The sequence below is a fragment of the Oncorhynchus gorbuscha genome, linkage group LG04, assembly GCF_021184085.1.
Source record: "Oncorhynchus gorbuscha isolate QuinsamMale2020 ecotype Even-year linkage group LG04, OgorEven_v1.0, whole genome shotgun sequence".
Lineage (NCBI taxonomy): Eukaryota > Metazoa > Chordata > Actinopteri > Salmoniformes > Salmonidae > Oncorhynchus > Oncorhynchus gorbuscha.
The window spans coordinates 47,287,032-47,301,588 of record NC_060176.1 but is presented as its reverse complement, the minus strand read 5'-3'; the positions used below and the strand labels follow the sequence as shown (position 1 = coordinate 47,301,588).

At 46.1% G+C, this 14,557-nt stretch overlaps 1 protein-coding gene across 1 annotated transcript in view; it reads left to right on the top strand.

Annotated features, from left to right (window-relative positions):
* The window catches only part of LOC124034168 (methylcytosine dioxygenase tet3-like), a 73,583-nt gene that overhangs the window by 21,657 nt on the left and 37,369 nt on the right, over positions 1 to 14,557 (top strand). The window contains 1 exon segment of the mRNA XM_046346971.1: positions 4,363 to 4,422. Within this exon segment, the coding sequence (XP_046202927.1) occupies positions 4,363 to 4,422 (60 nt within the window).

Here is a 14,557-nt window from a genome sequence, read left to right as displayed (position 1 = left end):
GTCGTTCTCTCTCTCTCTGTTGTTCTCTCTCCCTCTGTCGTTCTCTCTTCCTCTCTCTGTCATTCTCTCTCTCTGTCGTTCTCTCTCTCTGTCGTTCTCTCTCTCTCTGTCGTTCTCTCTCTCTGTCGTTCTCTCCCTCTGTCGTTCTCTCTTCCTCTCTCTGTCATTCTCTCTCTCTCTGTCATTCTCTCCCTCTCTGTCGTTCTCTCTCTCTCTGTCGTTCTCTCTCCCTCTGTCGTTCTCTCTCTCTGTTGTTCTCTCTCCCTCTGTCGTTCTCTCTTCCTCTCTCTGTCATTCTCTCTCTCTGTCGTTCTCTCTCTCTGTCGTTCTCTCTCTCTCTGTCGTTCTCTCTCTCTGTCGTTCTCTCCCTCTGTCGTTCTCTCTTCCTCTCTGTCATTCTCTCCCTCTGTCATTCTCTCTGTCTCTGTCGTTCTCTCTCTCTGTCGTTCTCTCCCTCTGTCGTTCCCTCTCTCTGTCATTCTCTCCCTCTGTCGTTCTCTCTCTCTGTCGTTCTCTCCCTCTGTCGTTCTCTCTCTCTGTCGTTCTCCCTCTCTGTCGTTCTCTCTCTCTGTCGTTCTCTCTGTCATTCTCTCTCTCTCTCTGTCGTTCTCTCCTTCTCTGTCGTTCTCTCTGTCATTCTCTCTCTCTGTCGTTCTCTCCCTCTCTGTCGTTCTCTAGCTCTCTGTCATTCTCTCTCTCTCTGTCATTCTCTCTCTCTCTGTCGTTCACTCTCCCTCTCTGTCATTCTCTCTCTGTCGTTCTCTTCCTCTCTGTCGTTCTCTCTCTCTCTGTCGTTCTCTCTCTCTGTCGTTCTCTCTCTCTCAGTCGTTCTCGCTCTCTTAGTCGTTCTCTCTCTGTCATTCTCTCTCTCTCTCTCTGTCGTTCTCTCTCTCTCTCTGTGGTTCTCTCTCTCTCTCTGTCATTCTCTCTCTCTCTCTCTGTCATTCTCTCTTTCTGTCGTTCTCTGTCATTCTCTCTCTCTCTCGTTGTCATTCTCTCTCTCTCTCTGTCGTTTTCTCTCTCTGTCGTTCTCTCTCTCTCTGTCGTTCTCTCTCTCTCTCAGTCGTTCTCTCTCTCTTAGTCGTTCTCTCTCTGTCATTCTCTCTCTCTCTCTGTCGTTCTCTCTCTCTCTCTGTGGTTCTCTCTCTCTCTGTCATTCTCTCTCTCTCTCTCTGTCATTCTCTCTTTCTGTCGTTCTCTGTCATTCTCTCTCTCTCTCGTTGTCATTCTCTCTCTTTCTCTGTCGTTTTCTCTCTCTGTCGTTCTCTCTCTCTCTGTCGTTCTCTGTCGTTCTCTCTCTGTCATTCTCTCTGTCATTCTCTCTCTCACTCTCTGTCATTCTCTCTCTGTCTTTCTCTCTGTCTGTCATTCTCTCTCTCTCTCATTGTCATTCTCTCTCTCAGTCATTCTCTCTCAATCCTTCTCTTTCTCTCTGTCATTCTCTCTCTGTTGTTCTCTCTCTCTCTGTTTTCAACATGAACTCGTTCTCTTTATTTTTATGATTTGTGCTTTTTCTTTGACTAAATGGCTGTTTTAAAATGTTTTTACACTTCTCTCAAAAGAGATTGTCAGTAAACCTGTGTAACTAACAACAATGAATCCAGGTAAGCCCATATACATCGGCGCTACAGGTGCCTGGCACTCTGTGAAGCTTGGAAATGACAACGGCCACTTTTACCTCTTCACCTAGACTTAAAAGTAGAAGAAACTGGTAAACCCCAGATACAACTTTGTTCAATCGTTGGCTGGCATTCAGAGGCACATTACTAGTGTCAGTGAAAGCTAAACCGAGAGCATATTTTACCTGTGTCTGAGATGGTACTAGCAGATCTCTCTCCCTTTAAAACCGACATAAACAAAACACCCCCCCCCCAGACCTCCTAAATATGATCGGTATGTTAATCTCGTAGGGTCAGCTTCCTAAAAGAGAACAACTCAGAATGCAGGGGAAGTTATTTTACTGTACAGCCTTGGGGGTTATTTAGTCTATCAGAATGATACTAATTAGGCAGTGTGTTTTCTCTAATTTCGTTTGAACTTTTGTCAATGAACAGTGTTCACACGGTACCAAAATATGTTTCATATTCTACCTTGCGTTACGTTTGTACAAATGTCCATAAATTTGCACATTTCAGAAATGTTTGCTACATTATATCTGTGTGTGTGGATCTTGAGTCAGCATGTTTAAATGGCTGTGGTGCTGTGTAAGTGTCTGTTCCCCGGTACACTGTGTGTGTGTGTGTGTGTGTGTGTGTGTGTGTGTGTGTGTGTGTGTGTGTGTGTGTGTGTGTGTGTGTGTGTGTGTGTGTGTGTGTGTGTGTGTGTGTGTGTGTGTGTGTGTGTGTGTGTGTGTGTGTGTGTGTGTGTGTGTGTGTGTGTGTGTGTGGATCTTGAGTCAGCATGTTTAAATGGCTGTGGTGCTGTGTAAGTGTCTGTTCCCCGGTACACAGAGAGTGTGTGTGTCCGTGTGTGTGTGTGCGTGCACTGTAGTCCAGTCCAGTTATTGCAGGCAGCCCTGACACAGATGGTCTTCAGCAATACCACATACCAGAGGCATTGTTTAGGGAAGCTGAGCTCAAGGAGATAATTGACAGCCATAGAGAGGTCCCATCCCCCAGTCCACCTTCCGTCTATCTCTCTCTTTCTCTGTGTTATTCTCACTAACTCGATATAGGGCTGCATGTGCAAGCAAGCATACACAGACCCCCCTTCCCTCTCTCTCCTCGCTCTCTCTCTCTCTCTCTTTCGCCCTAGCAGCAGAGCTCAGGCTGGCCGCTGATTGGTTGCTTGACTCTCTTTGTGTGCAGTGTGTAGCGTGACGTTTTGCCGGCCGTGTGTGTGCGTGTGTTCATGCGAGTGTATTGTTGAAGAGGAGGTAGGGGGGGAGTATTCACATCACGAGTGCAGTTAGTTTTACTCGATGGAAAGACTGAGAAAGAGAGGAGGGAGAAGGGGGGTTTAAAGAAAGGAGACGGAATGGGGGGAGGTAGTGTGTAGAGCAGCAGTGAAAACGATCACAGAGGCTGGATTTGAAAAAAAAATCCTCACTCGTGCGTGTGTGTGCGGGTAGACCTATTAGCATAGGGGAACGAGGGAGGGAGGGAGGGAGGGAGAGAGGGAGGGAGAGAATGTGTGTGTACTAGGGCTAATGTAAAACAGGATTAAAAACACAAGATGGCTTCCTGAATGGGTTGGAGCGAGAGAGAGAGAGAGAGAGAGAGAGAGAGAGAGAGAGAGAGAGAGAGAGAGAGAGAGAGAGAGAGAGAGAGAGAGAGAGAGAGAGAGAGAGAGAGAGAGAGAGAGAGAGAGAGAGAGAGAGAGAGAGAGAGAGAGAGAGAGAGAGAGAGAGAGAGAGAGAGAGAGAGAGAGAGAGAGAGAGAGAGAGAGAGAGAGAGAGAGAGAGAGAGAGTAGAGGTTAGACGAGAGGGAGCTTGAGTCCTCTGATGGGGATACGGCCATCCGACGGAGAGAGAGAGAGCAGCACACCAAGACAGATTGGCACACTGGGTAAATATGAATTACCAGGCAGAATGCCGGACAGGGACACAGAGAGCCGGGAGAGAGAGAGGGGAGTCTGTGGGGTTTATTTGAGATAAGAGGAGAGGGGGGTGGAGAGACCAGGAGGGTTAGCTGGAGACAAAACACTGCCGGCACTCTCAACAGCTAGAAGTGGTTAGAGGGGCATATCCAATGTACACTGCTGCTATTCTGTGTTCATTGTTTCAGGACTTCAATTATTACTGCTGTTACTGTTACAGCCCCTTTCTAGTGTGATGGAGTTGATTATTTACACGTGTTATTATCATCACATTGACCGTAATCTATGCGTGAATAATGTATATGAATTATAAAGACGCTGTAATGCATGACCATTTACAGAAATAGTGTATATGTCCATGTTGTCATGGTGATATTCAAAGGCACATTGCTGCAATCGTGATCAGAGGCTATCCTCCTCGTTCCCGATGCATTACATAATTCTACCATTAAAATAGAATCCTTGCTCTCTCGCTGTCTCTCACGCTCGCTCATAGCAGTGGGGACGCGCCGGCTTGGCTTGCCATTTGAAGGCAGATAGAGGTGATGTGTTCAGGGTCCTTTCCTGTCAGGAGGAGAGAATTGGAGAAGGGGATTATATAGACGGGGTTATTCTTTAGGTGCTCATGTTGTCTGGATTGACACGTCTCTTTGGAAAGCTCTTGTCGCATTGTTCGATTGATTGTTATTCTCCCCCCATTTCTCTCCCTCCCTCCCTCTGTCTCTGTCTCTGTCTCTGTCTCTCTCTCTCTCTCTCTCTCTCTCTCTCTCTCTCTCTCTCTCTCTCTCCTTCTCCCTTTCTCACTCTCCTGAATGGCTGGAAAGGTGGGACATATTGAGGACTACAGGACAGCCTGGTCGGTAAAGCCCAGTCTGGCAACAGAGGTAAGAGGAAGACTCCACCCGGGGCAGATACTGTGGATACAGAGCTACTCTTTCAGACGGCCTATTATGTGCTGTATTTCTGGGTTATTAGTGGGATTGGAAGGCTTGAATCCTCGTGTTACTGCAGTGGGGGGGGGGCACTGACAGATACACTGACTGGGCTGTCATCTGTCTGCGATTTCCCCGTGTGTCTGTTCTGTTTTGTCTTGGTGTTGTTGGTTTCAAAGAGAGAAGAGGAGTTGGAGGCTTGCAGACGTTAAAAGGGAGGAAGGGCATATAGTGCTGCAGAAACCGGTGTGTGTGTGTGTGTGTGTGTTTGTGTGCACGCGTGCACTTATATCATGGAGCTTTACACTAGCCCTTGATCAACAGACAGGCTGACAGTAAATAGACATCCACATGTCATCTGTCTGTTGGCGCTCACGCCGGTGACCACGTGTGGTTTGTGTTCAGAGTTGTCTGAGCTCCATCTCACAGGAGAAGAGAGGCCTTTAAAAAGGCAGGCGTGTGAACAGACTTATACTGCAGCGCGGTGCAGTGTGTAGTTAGTTAGTTGTCTTTCTCCTCTAGCTGGCTGCATGGCTGCTAGCTCAGAGCGCAGGCTTTATCTGGCGGCTGCGTCTTGTGCTGGGCTGCTGTGATTAAGTGGCAGGCGGAGAGGCTGGGCCGGGTTTGAAGCGTCCCGGGCTGGGCGGCGATTGGCGGCAGATCCAGGCACGTGATGTGAGAGAGGCGGCCAGCAAGAGCGGGAGGAGGATGAGAGAAGGAGGAGAGGAGGAGGAACCGTACCCACAGGTTCAGGAGCCAGGGAGCGGGCCCTCCTCTCAGAGTTCGGAAGTCGGCAGAAGGAGTAAAAGTTAGCGGGTCAGACAGACACGCATGCGCACATGTTTATCTGGCAGAGTGTGTGTGTGTGTGTGTGTGTGTGTGTGTGTGTGTGTGTGTGTGTGTGTGTGTGTGTGTGTGTGTGTGTGTGTGTGTGTGTGTGTGTGTGTGTGTGTGTGTGTGTGTGTGTGTGTGTGTGTGTGTGTGTGTGTGCTATAGTAACCTCTAGCACGTGGCCTCTAAGTGCTGGCACGCTGCTGTTCTCTGGTCTGCCAAGTCGTGGCACGCTTGTGTTTATATACGAGGTGAGTCTGAGCTATGGGTTCAGACGGAGGATTCCGTCCATGCTGTCGCTGAACTGGCAATCTGTTTAGAGAGACTGGCAGAGCTAATCAATGTCCAGTATTCTGACGTACGTCTTGTTTTTGAATGGATTCTTTCATTGTAAGATTGGTCGTCAAAGATGAGTTTGGGCATGTTGATGATCAGTTGAATATGAGGAAGGAGATTCACATTTAGCCGTAGGCTTTTCTTGTCGCGCTAATGATCTTCACGGTTTCAGTTATACATGTTCAGGCAGTCAGGGAATTGGTTGTCATGCTACTTTTGAACTCAGTGAACTTACTAAGGTCCAAGTGCTGATACATACTTCTCATCAGCTAAGGCTGTTGGTCACCATCTGTTGTTGTCATGATTTAAGGATCATTCTGGAAAATAGTCAAGACTGGCTCATACATCCACACAAACAACAAGCCCTGTTGAAGAAGCACTCTATAAAAATCACGTTTTCACTCTTTAATTCTCCAGTGTACACATACAATATATATATATATATAGTTGAAGTCGGAAGTTCACATACACTTATGTTGGAGTCATTAAAAATAGGTTTTTCAACCATTCCACAAATTTCTTGTTAACAAACTATAGTTTTGGCAAGTCGGTTAGGATGTCTACTTTGTGCATAACACAAGTCATTTTTCCACCAATTGTTTACAGAATATTTCACTTATAATTCACTGTATCACAATTCCAGTGGGTCAGAAGTTTACATACACTAAGTTGACCGTGCCTATATCGACATAAACTGAAAGGCTGCTCAGCAAGGAAGAAGCACAGGGGTGGCAGCATCATGTTGTGGGGGTGCTTTGCTGCAAGAGGGTCTGGTGCACTTCATAAAATAGATGGAATCATGAGAAAGGAAAATTATGTGGATATATTGAAGCAACATCTCAAGACATCAGTCAGGAAGTTAAAGCTTGGTCGCAAATGGGTCTTCCAAATGGATATTGACCCCAAGCATACCTCCAAAGTTGTGGCAAAATGGCTTAAGGACAACAAAGTCAAGGTATTGGAGTGGCCATCACAAAGCCCTGACCTCAATCCTATAGAACATTTGTGGGCAGAACTGAAAAAGTGTGTGTGAACAAGGAGGCCTACAAACCTGACTCAGTTACACCAGCTCTTTCAGGAGGAATGGGCCAGAATTCACCCAACTTATTGTGGGAAGCTTGTGGAAGGCTACCTGAAACGTTTGACCCAATTTAAACAATTTAAAGGCAATGCTACCAAATACTAATTGAGTGTATGTAAACTTCTGACCCACTGGGAATGTGATGAAAGAAGTAAAAGCTGAAATAAATCATTCTGTCTACTATTATTCTGACATTTCACATTCTTAAAATAAAGTGGTGATCCTTACTGACCTAAAACAGGGAATTTGTACTAGGATTAAATGTCAGGAATTGTAAAAAACTGAGTATAAATGTATTTGGCTTAGGTGTATGTAAACTTCCGACTTCAACTGTACATATAATGTATACATTTGAAGTATACACTGCTGTTTTTTAACACTTAGTTTCAGCTGTAGAAGGGTTACTGGTCTTTGTAGTATCTCTTCAGGAAACACTAGAGCTACATGAGTGGTTACACCAGACTGTGCTGGCGTGATTTCTCTTCTCTTCATACGCAGTTATTTCCTTCTCTATCATCAAATGTGCACTTGCACTATCTGCAGATACATGTAGACTGGTTACCGGAAAGGTAGATGGAGCAAAGACATGAATTAGTCATTATGTTTCTGATGACAAATGGAAAGTACAGCGCTAGCAGGTTTGGTTGAACTGTACTGTGTCCCAAATGACAACCTACTCCTATGGGCCCTAGTCAAACACTAGCTATATAAGCACTAAGGTGTCATTTGGAACACTGCCATGTTGTGGAATCCCCACCCTCCATTAGATTAGAAAGGGTTAACCGTGACCTCGTTTATGTGGTAACAGTGAGTGGCAGATGACATCACTGTAATTTGAACTGTGATGAGATGGGTTGTGTGCGTGTGTGTGTGTGTGTGTGTGTGTGTGTGTGTGTGTGTGTGTGTGTGTGTGTGTGTGTGTGTGTGTGTGTGTGTGTGTGTGTGTGTGTGTGTGTGTGTGTGTGTGTGTGTGTGTGTGTGTGTGTGTGTGTGTGTGTGTGTGTTACATTGTCATTTTTGTTGACCTGTCACTGACTAAGGTTACAGGCACAATGATTACTGTGGATAGTCAGATTAATATAATAGTTAAATGAAAAATACATCTATTTCCCCAATAATCCTGGGGTGAAGTATTTACAGAAAGCATGCGTCCTTCCAGGTTAGTTACATTCAGCGTCATTTTTGTTGACCTGTCACTGACTAAGGTTACAGGCACAATGATTACTGTGGATAGTCAGATTAATATAATAGTTCAATGAAAAATACATCTATTTCCCCAATAATCCTGTTTACATGGACATATCTGAAATCAGGCTACCTGGTGGGACTCTGATAAATGCAGAAAATCGCTTACTCAAAATAAACGTTCCACCACGCTGACCATGTTATTTTTGGGAAGCGTATTTGAGTTGTTCTGAACTCACTTCATACATTCAGTTGTTCTGTTCAGTTGGACATATAAAGTTTGAACTCACTTCATTCATTCGTGAAAACTGACTGCTAAGTCAGTTGTTCTGAATAGATTCAGTTGTTCTGAACTCACTTCATTCTTTCAGTTGTTCTGAACTCACTTCATTCATTCAGTTGTTCTGAACTCACTTCATTCATTCAGTTGTTCTGAACTCACTTCATTCATTCAGTTGTTCTGAACTCACTACATTCATTCAGTTGTTCTGAACTCACTACATTCATTCAGTTGTTCTGAACTCACTTCATTCATTCAGTTGTTCTGAACTCACTTCATTCATTCAGTTGTTCTGAACTCATTCATTCTTCATTAATTCAGTTGTTCTGAACTCTGAACTTCATTCATTCAGTTGTTCTGAACTCACTTCATTAATTCAGTTTGTTCATGAATTCAGTTGTTCTGAACTCACTTCATTCTTTCAGTTGTTCTGAACTCATTTCATTCTTTCAGTTGTTCTGAACTCACTTCATTCATTCAGTTGTTCTGAACTCACTTCATTCATTCAGTTGTTCTGAACTCACTTCATTAATTCAGTTGTTCTGAAACTCACATTCAGTTGTTCATTCACTTCATTCATTCAGTTGTTCTGAACAGTTGTTCTGAACTTCATTCATTCAGTTGTTCTGAACTCACTACATTCATTCAGTTGTTCTGAACTCACTTCATTCATTCAGTTGTTCTGAACTCACTTCATTCATTCAGTTGTTCTGAACTCACTTCATTCATTCAGTTGTTCTGAACTCACTCATTCATTCAGTTGTTCTGAACTCACTTCATTCTTTCAGTTGTTCTGAACTCACTACATTCATTCAGTTGTTCTGAACTCACTTCATTCATTCAGTTGTTCTGAATTCAGTTGTTCACTTCATTCATTCAGTTGTTCTGAACTCACTTCATTCATTCAGTTGTTCTGAACTCACTTCATTCATTCAGTTGTTCTGAACTCACTTCATTCATTCAGTTGTTCTGAACTCACTACATTCATTCAGTTGTTCTGAACTCAGTTGTTCTGAACTCATTCATTCATTCAGTTGTTCTGAATTCAGTTGTTCTGAACTCACATTCATTCAGTTGTTCTGAACAGTTGTTCTGAACTTCATTCATTCAGTTGTTCTGAACTCACTTCATTCATTCAGTTGTTCTGAACTCTGAACTCACTTCATTCATTCAGTTGTTCTGAACTCACTTCATTCATTCAGTTGTTCTGAACTCATTCTTCATTCATTCAGTTGTTCTGAAACTCATTCATTCAGTTGTTCTGTTCATTCAGTTGTTCTGAAACTCATTCAGTTGTTCTGATTCAGTTGTTCTGAACTCACTTCATTCATTCAACTCACTTCATTCATTCTAGTTGTTCTGAACTCACTCATTCTCGGCTCAGTTGTTCTGAACTCACTTCATTCATTCAGTTGTTCTGAACTCACTTCATTCATTCAGTTGTTCTGAACTCACTTCATTCATTCAGTTGTTCTGAACTCACTTCATACATTCAGTTGTTCTGAACTCACTTCATTCATTCAGTTGTTCTGAACTCACTTCATTCATTCAGTTGTTCTGAACTCACTTCATACATTCAGTTGTTCTGAACTCACTTCATACATTCAGTTGTTCTGAACACTTCATCATTCAGTTGTTCTGAACTCACTTCATTCATTCAGTTGTGCTAACACATGCGCAGATTAAATACATCCCTGGAACACCGATTTTAAGTTGTTGACACGTCCTAATCATTTGAAAGATGGCTCAGGAAACCAGGTGTTTTAATCGGCGTATGCTTACTTCAACTTTGACCTGACGCCGATTTTAGATAAGCAGAGTAAGTTGTTTACATGACTATTGCATTATCTGCCTACTGCCATAATCAGTTTAAAATCAAATTATTACTGTGCATGGAAACGTAATCATGGTCCTGATGCCTGTTGCCAAACGTCCATCTACTATTTGTTGGATTGAGGAGGTGGGGTTTTATAATGCCCCCGTGTAGAGGAATTGAACTCAAATGGAGCCGATTGTTGAATGTGATTGACCAAGTGTCAGTGCTTTCCGCTAGGAGTCTCAATGCACGTGTGTCCTATAGATGACAGCTCGCAACGTCTGAAGAACCAAACTTGTCGAGAACAACGAACAATCATTCCTCGTGATTACTTTCCCATTGGTTACGTCAGATATTCTAGAATTATTACTCAGAAATCGTCAAACCGTTATGCAAACCACTTCAAATCAAGCGACTGTCTCCCCTCCACCGTATTACTCACCAACCAAAGATGTGCAGGAAACATATTGAGCCCCAATGGGATCGGAAATGACATTTTGATTCATGTTCTGCATTCACCCACTAATTCACCACCCCTGATGCAGACTCCAGGGACCACTCAAATGCCAAGAAGGGATTGACTGTCATCAGCAGCTCTCTTGTAATGTGTCTTTTCTAATTAATGCTCTCTAACAGACGCTCGTCCCAGTTCCCAGTCATGTTTCTTCCCACTCATAGGTCCTGTCTGTGGGGCTGACTGAGTGCCCGTGGCTTGGCTTCAGTCCTGGCATGGATCATTGGCGGTGCCCTGTGTGGTTGAAGTGTTGTGGCTCTCGTCCGTGCCGGATGGCGTCTGGTTTCTCCTGGAGGACAGAATGGCTGAGCGGCCGAGCACCGCTGCCTGCCACGGTTAATGAAAAATGAATGGAGGGAGGAGGAGGAGGCTGTTGTGTCATGTCTTAAATTCTCACCTCTCTGCTGGCTGCTCTCTCTCTCTGAGACTGGGAACCAACTCTGTATAGTACAGTACTACACAGGAACCAACTCTGTATAGTACAGTACTACACAGGAACCAACTCTGTATAGTACAGTACTACACAGGAACCAACTCTGTATAGTACAGTACTACACAGGAACCAACTCTGTATAGTACAGTACTACACAGGAACCAACTCTGTATAGTACAGTACTACACAGGAACCAACTCTGTATAGTACAGTACTACACAGGAACCAACTCTGTATAGTACAGTACTACACAGGAACCAACTCTGTATAGTACAGTACTACACAGGAACCAACTCTGTATAGTACAGTACTACACAGGAACCAACTCTGTATAGTACAGTACTACACAGGAACCAACTCTGTATAGTACTGTAATGAATCCAGCCAATCCACAACCTTTCTCCGCCAAACCATGACTATATGACAGGATTTAGAAGTTTTCCCTGTAGCTCTGTTTTGACTTTTCATGATACAGTATTGGAGTCTGGTGTGAAAACACATGGATCCAGTCGGCTAAAGGGGTCCAAAAAGGTTCTTCAACTGTCCCCAAAGGAGAACCTTTTTGGGTTCCAGGTGGAACACGTTTGGGTTTCAGGTAGAAATCTTTTGGTTTCCATGTTGAATCCTGTGGAAAGGGTTATACATGGAACTAAAAATGTTCTTCAAAAGGTTCTCTTATGGGGACAGCCGAAGAACCCTTTAAGGTTCTAGATAGCACCTTTTTTTTCTACGAGTGTAGGCTACAAACTTATAGGCGATACAGTAGGGCCTCAAGTGGCTTGAAAATGTTTGTTTACAACAAATGTCATGGTTATTGGATATGTAGGGTATGTAGTAGTTGATGTAAAGCATGACACAGAGCAAGGCGATTGATGCTATAGGTTCTCTGCAGCGCGACAGGCAAGGAGATCGCTGGACCTTTTAAAACGGGCTCCCTCTCCCTCTCTCTCTCGCCTTCTCTTTATCTCTCCCCCCTCTCTCGCTCTGTCTCTATTTGGCTCACAGTGTAGCCCTCCCCCCTCCCTCTCTCTGTCTCTATTTGGCTCACAGTGTAGCCCTCCCCCTCCCTCTCTCTGTCTCTATTTGGCTCACAGTGTAGCCCTCCCCCTCCCTCTCTCTGTCTCTATTTGGCTCACAGTGTAGCCCTCCCCCTCCCTCTCTCTGTCTCTATTTGGGTCACAGTGTATCCCTCCCCCCTCCCTCTCTCTGTCTCTATTTGGCTCACAGTGTAACCCTCCCCCTCCCTCTCTCTGTCTCTATTTGGCTCACAGTGTAGCCCTCCCCCTCCCTCTCTCTTTCTCTATTTGGCTCACAGTGTAGCCCTCCCCCTCCCTCTCTCTTTCTCTATTTGGCTCACAGTGTAGCCCTCCCCCCCCTCTCTCTGTCTCTATTTGGCTCACAGTGTAGCCCTCCCCCTCCCTCTCTCTGTCTCTATTTGGCTCACAGTGTAGCCCTCCCCCTCCCTCTCTCTGTCTCTATTTGGCTCACAGTGTAGCCCTCCACCCTCCCTCTCTCTGTCTCTATTTGGCTCACAGTGTAGCCCTCCCCCTCCCTCTCTCTGTCTGTATTTGGCTCACAGTGTAGCCCTCCCCCATCCCTCTCTCTGTCTCTATTTGGCTCACAGTGTAGCCCTCCCCCTCCCTCTCTCTGTCTCTATTTGGCTCACAGTGTAGCCCTCCCCCTCCCTCTCTCTGTCTCTATTTGGCTCACAGTGTAGCCCTCCCCCTCCCTCTCTCTGTCTCTATTTGGCTCACAGTGTAGCCCTCCCTCTCTCTGTCTCTATTTGGCTCACAGTGTAGCCCTCTCCCCTCCCTCTCTCTGTCTCTATTTGGCTCACAGTGTAGCCCTCCCCCTCCCTCTCTCTGTCTCTATTTGGCTCACAGTGTAGCCCTCCCCCTCCCTCTCTCTGTCTCTATTTGGCTCACAGTGTAGCCCTCCCCCTCCCTCTCTCTGTCTCTATTTGGCTCACAGTGTAGCCCTCCCCCTCCCTCTCTCTGTCTCTATTTGGCTCACAGTGTAGCCCTCCCCCTCCCTCTCTCTGTCTCTATTTGGCTCACAGTGTAGCCCTCCCCCTCCCTCTCTCTGTCTCTATTTGGCTCACAGTGTAGCCCTCCCCCTCCCTCTCTCTGTCTCTATTTGGCTCACAGTGTAGCCCTCCCCCTCTCTCTGTCTCTATTTGGCTCACAGTGTAGCCCTCCCCCTCCCTCTCTCTGTCTCTATTTGGCTCACAGTGTAGCCCTCCCCCCCTCCCTCTCTCTGTCTCTATTTGGCTCACAGTGTAGCCCTCCCCCTCCCTCTCTCTGTCTCTATTTGGCTCACAGTGTAGCCCTCCCCTCCCTCTCTCTGTCTCTATTTGGCTCACAGTGTAGCCCTCCCCCTCCCTCTCTCTGTCTCTATTTGGCTCACAGTGTGGCCCTCCCCCTCCCTGTCTCTGTCTCTATTTGGCTCACAGTGTGGCCCTCCCCCTCCCTCTCTCTGTCTCTATTTGGCTCACAGTGTGGCCCTCCCCCTCCCTCTCTCTGTCTCTATTTGGCTCACAGTGTGGCCCTCCCCCTAGGTGTTATGTTGTTGCAACGTAGTTGTTTTATTCTCTAGTATTTTCCCTCCCTGTACTGCTGTACTGTTTGTTGTCTGTCTTTGATTGATGGGTCGTAAGTCAGACTCCTCCCCAAAGTGTTCCAACTGAAAGTTAGTACTGATTTAAACAGTATAACCTCCTCGCGCTAGTGACATCATCTGCTATCAATTCTACTGTCTTTGTCAACTACAGTATGTACATGTATTATTTCCACTACTACTTTAAACCCTTTCACCCCCCCCCTCTCCACCATCTTCCCTCCACCCATTCCTTGCCTCCTCATATTTCCCTCTATTTTTTTCGTTCAGTCCTAAGTCTTTCCCACAAAGACCAGTCTTTCAAAAACACTATTCCTCCTTCACTTTCCTCCCCCTCTGCTGGTGCTGGAGTGCTTTTGGTGGCTCCGCCCCCTGCCTTTTCCTCCCTCCTCTCCTCCTTTCTCCCCTTCTCTTTGTGAGGAGTGGTGTAGTGGGGCAGGCAGGCAGGCAGACCTCTCCCTCCCAGCTGGGCTGTGTGTGTGTGCGTGCTGACTTGCACGTGCCATGTGTCAGGAAGGGCAGAGTCAGGAGCTATGACACGGTGGATACCCTACACTTCCCTGTTCCTCTCTGTCTATCTGTCTGTCGCTCTCTGTCCCCCCTGTCTGTCCATATCTCTGTCCCTCTCCCTCTCTGTGTCCATCTGTCTGTCCTTCCCTGTCCCTCTCTCTGTCCCTTTCTATCCCTCTCTCTGTCCCCCTCTCTGTCCTTCTCCCTGTCCCCCTCTCCTTACCTCTCTGTCCTTCTCCCTGTCCCCCTCTCTGTCCTTCTCCCCGTCCCCCTCTCCGTACCTCTCTGTCCTTCTCCCTGTCCCCGTCTCCGTACCTCTCTGTCCTCCCTGTCCCCGTCTCCGTACCTCTCTGTCCTTCTACCTGTCCCCGTCTCCGTACCTCTCTGTCCTTCTACCTGTCCCCGTCTCCGTACCTCTCTGTCCTTCTCCCTGTCCCCGTCTCCGTACCTCTCTGTCCTCCCTGTCCCCGTCTCCGTACCTCTCT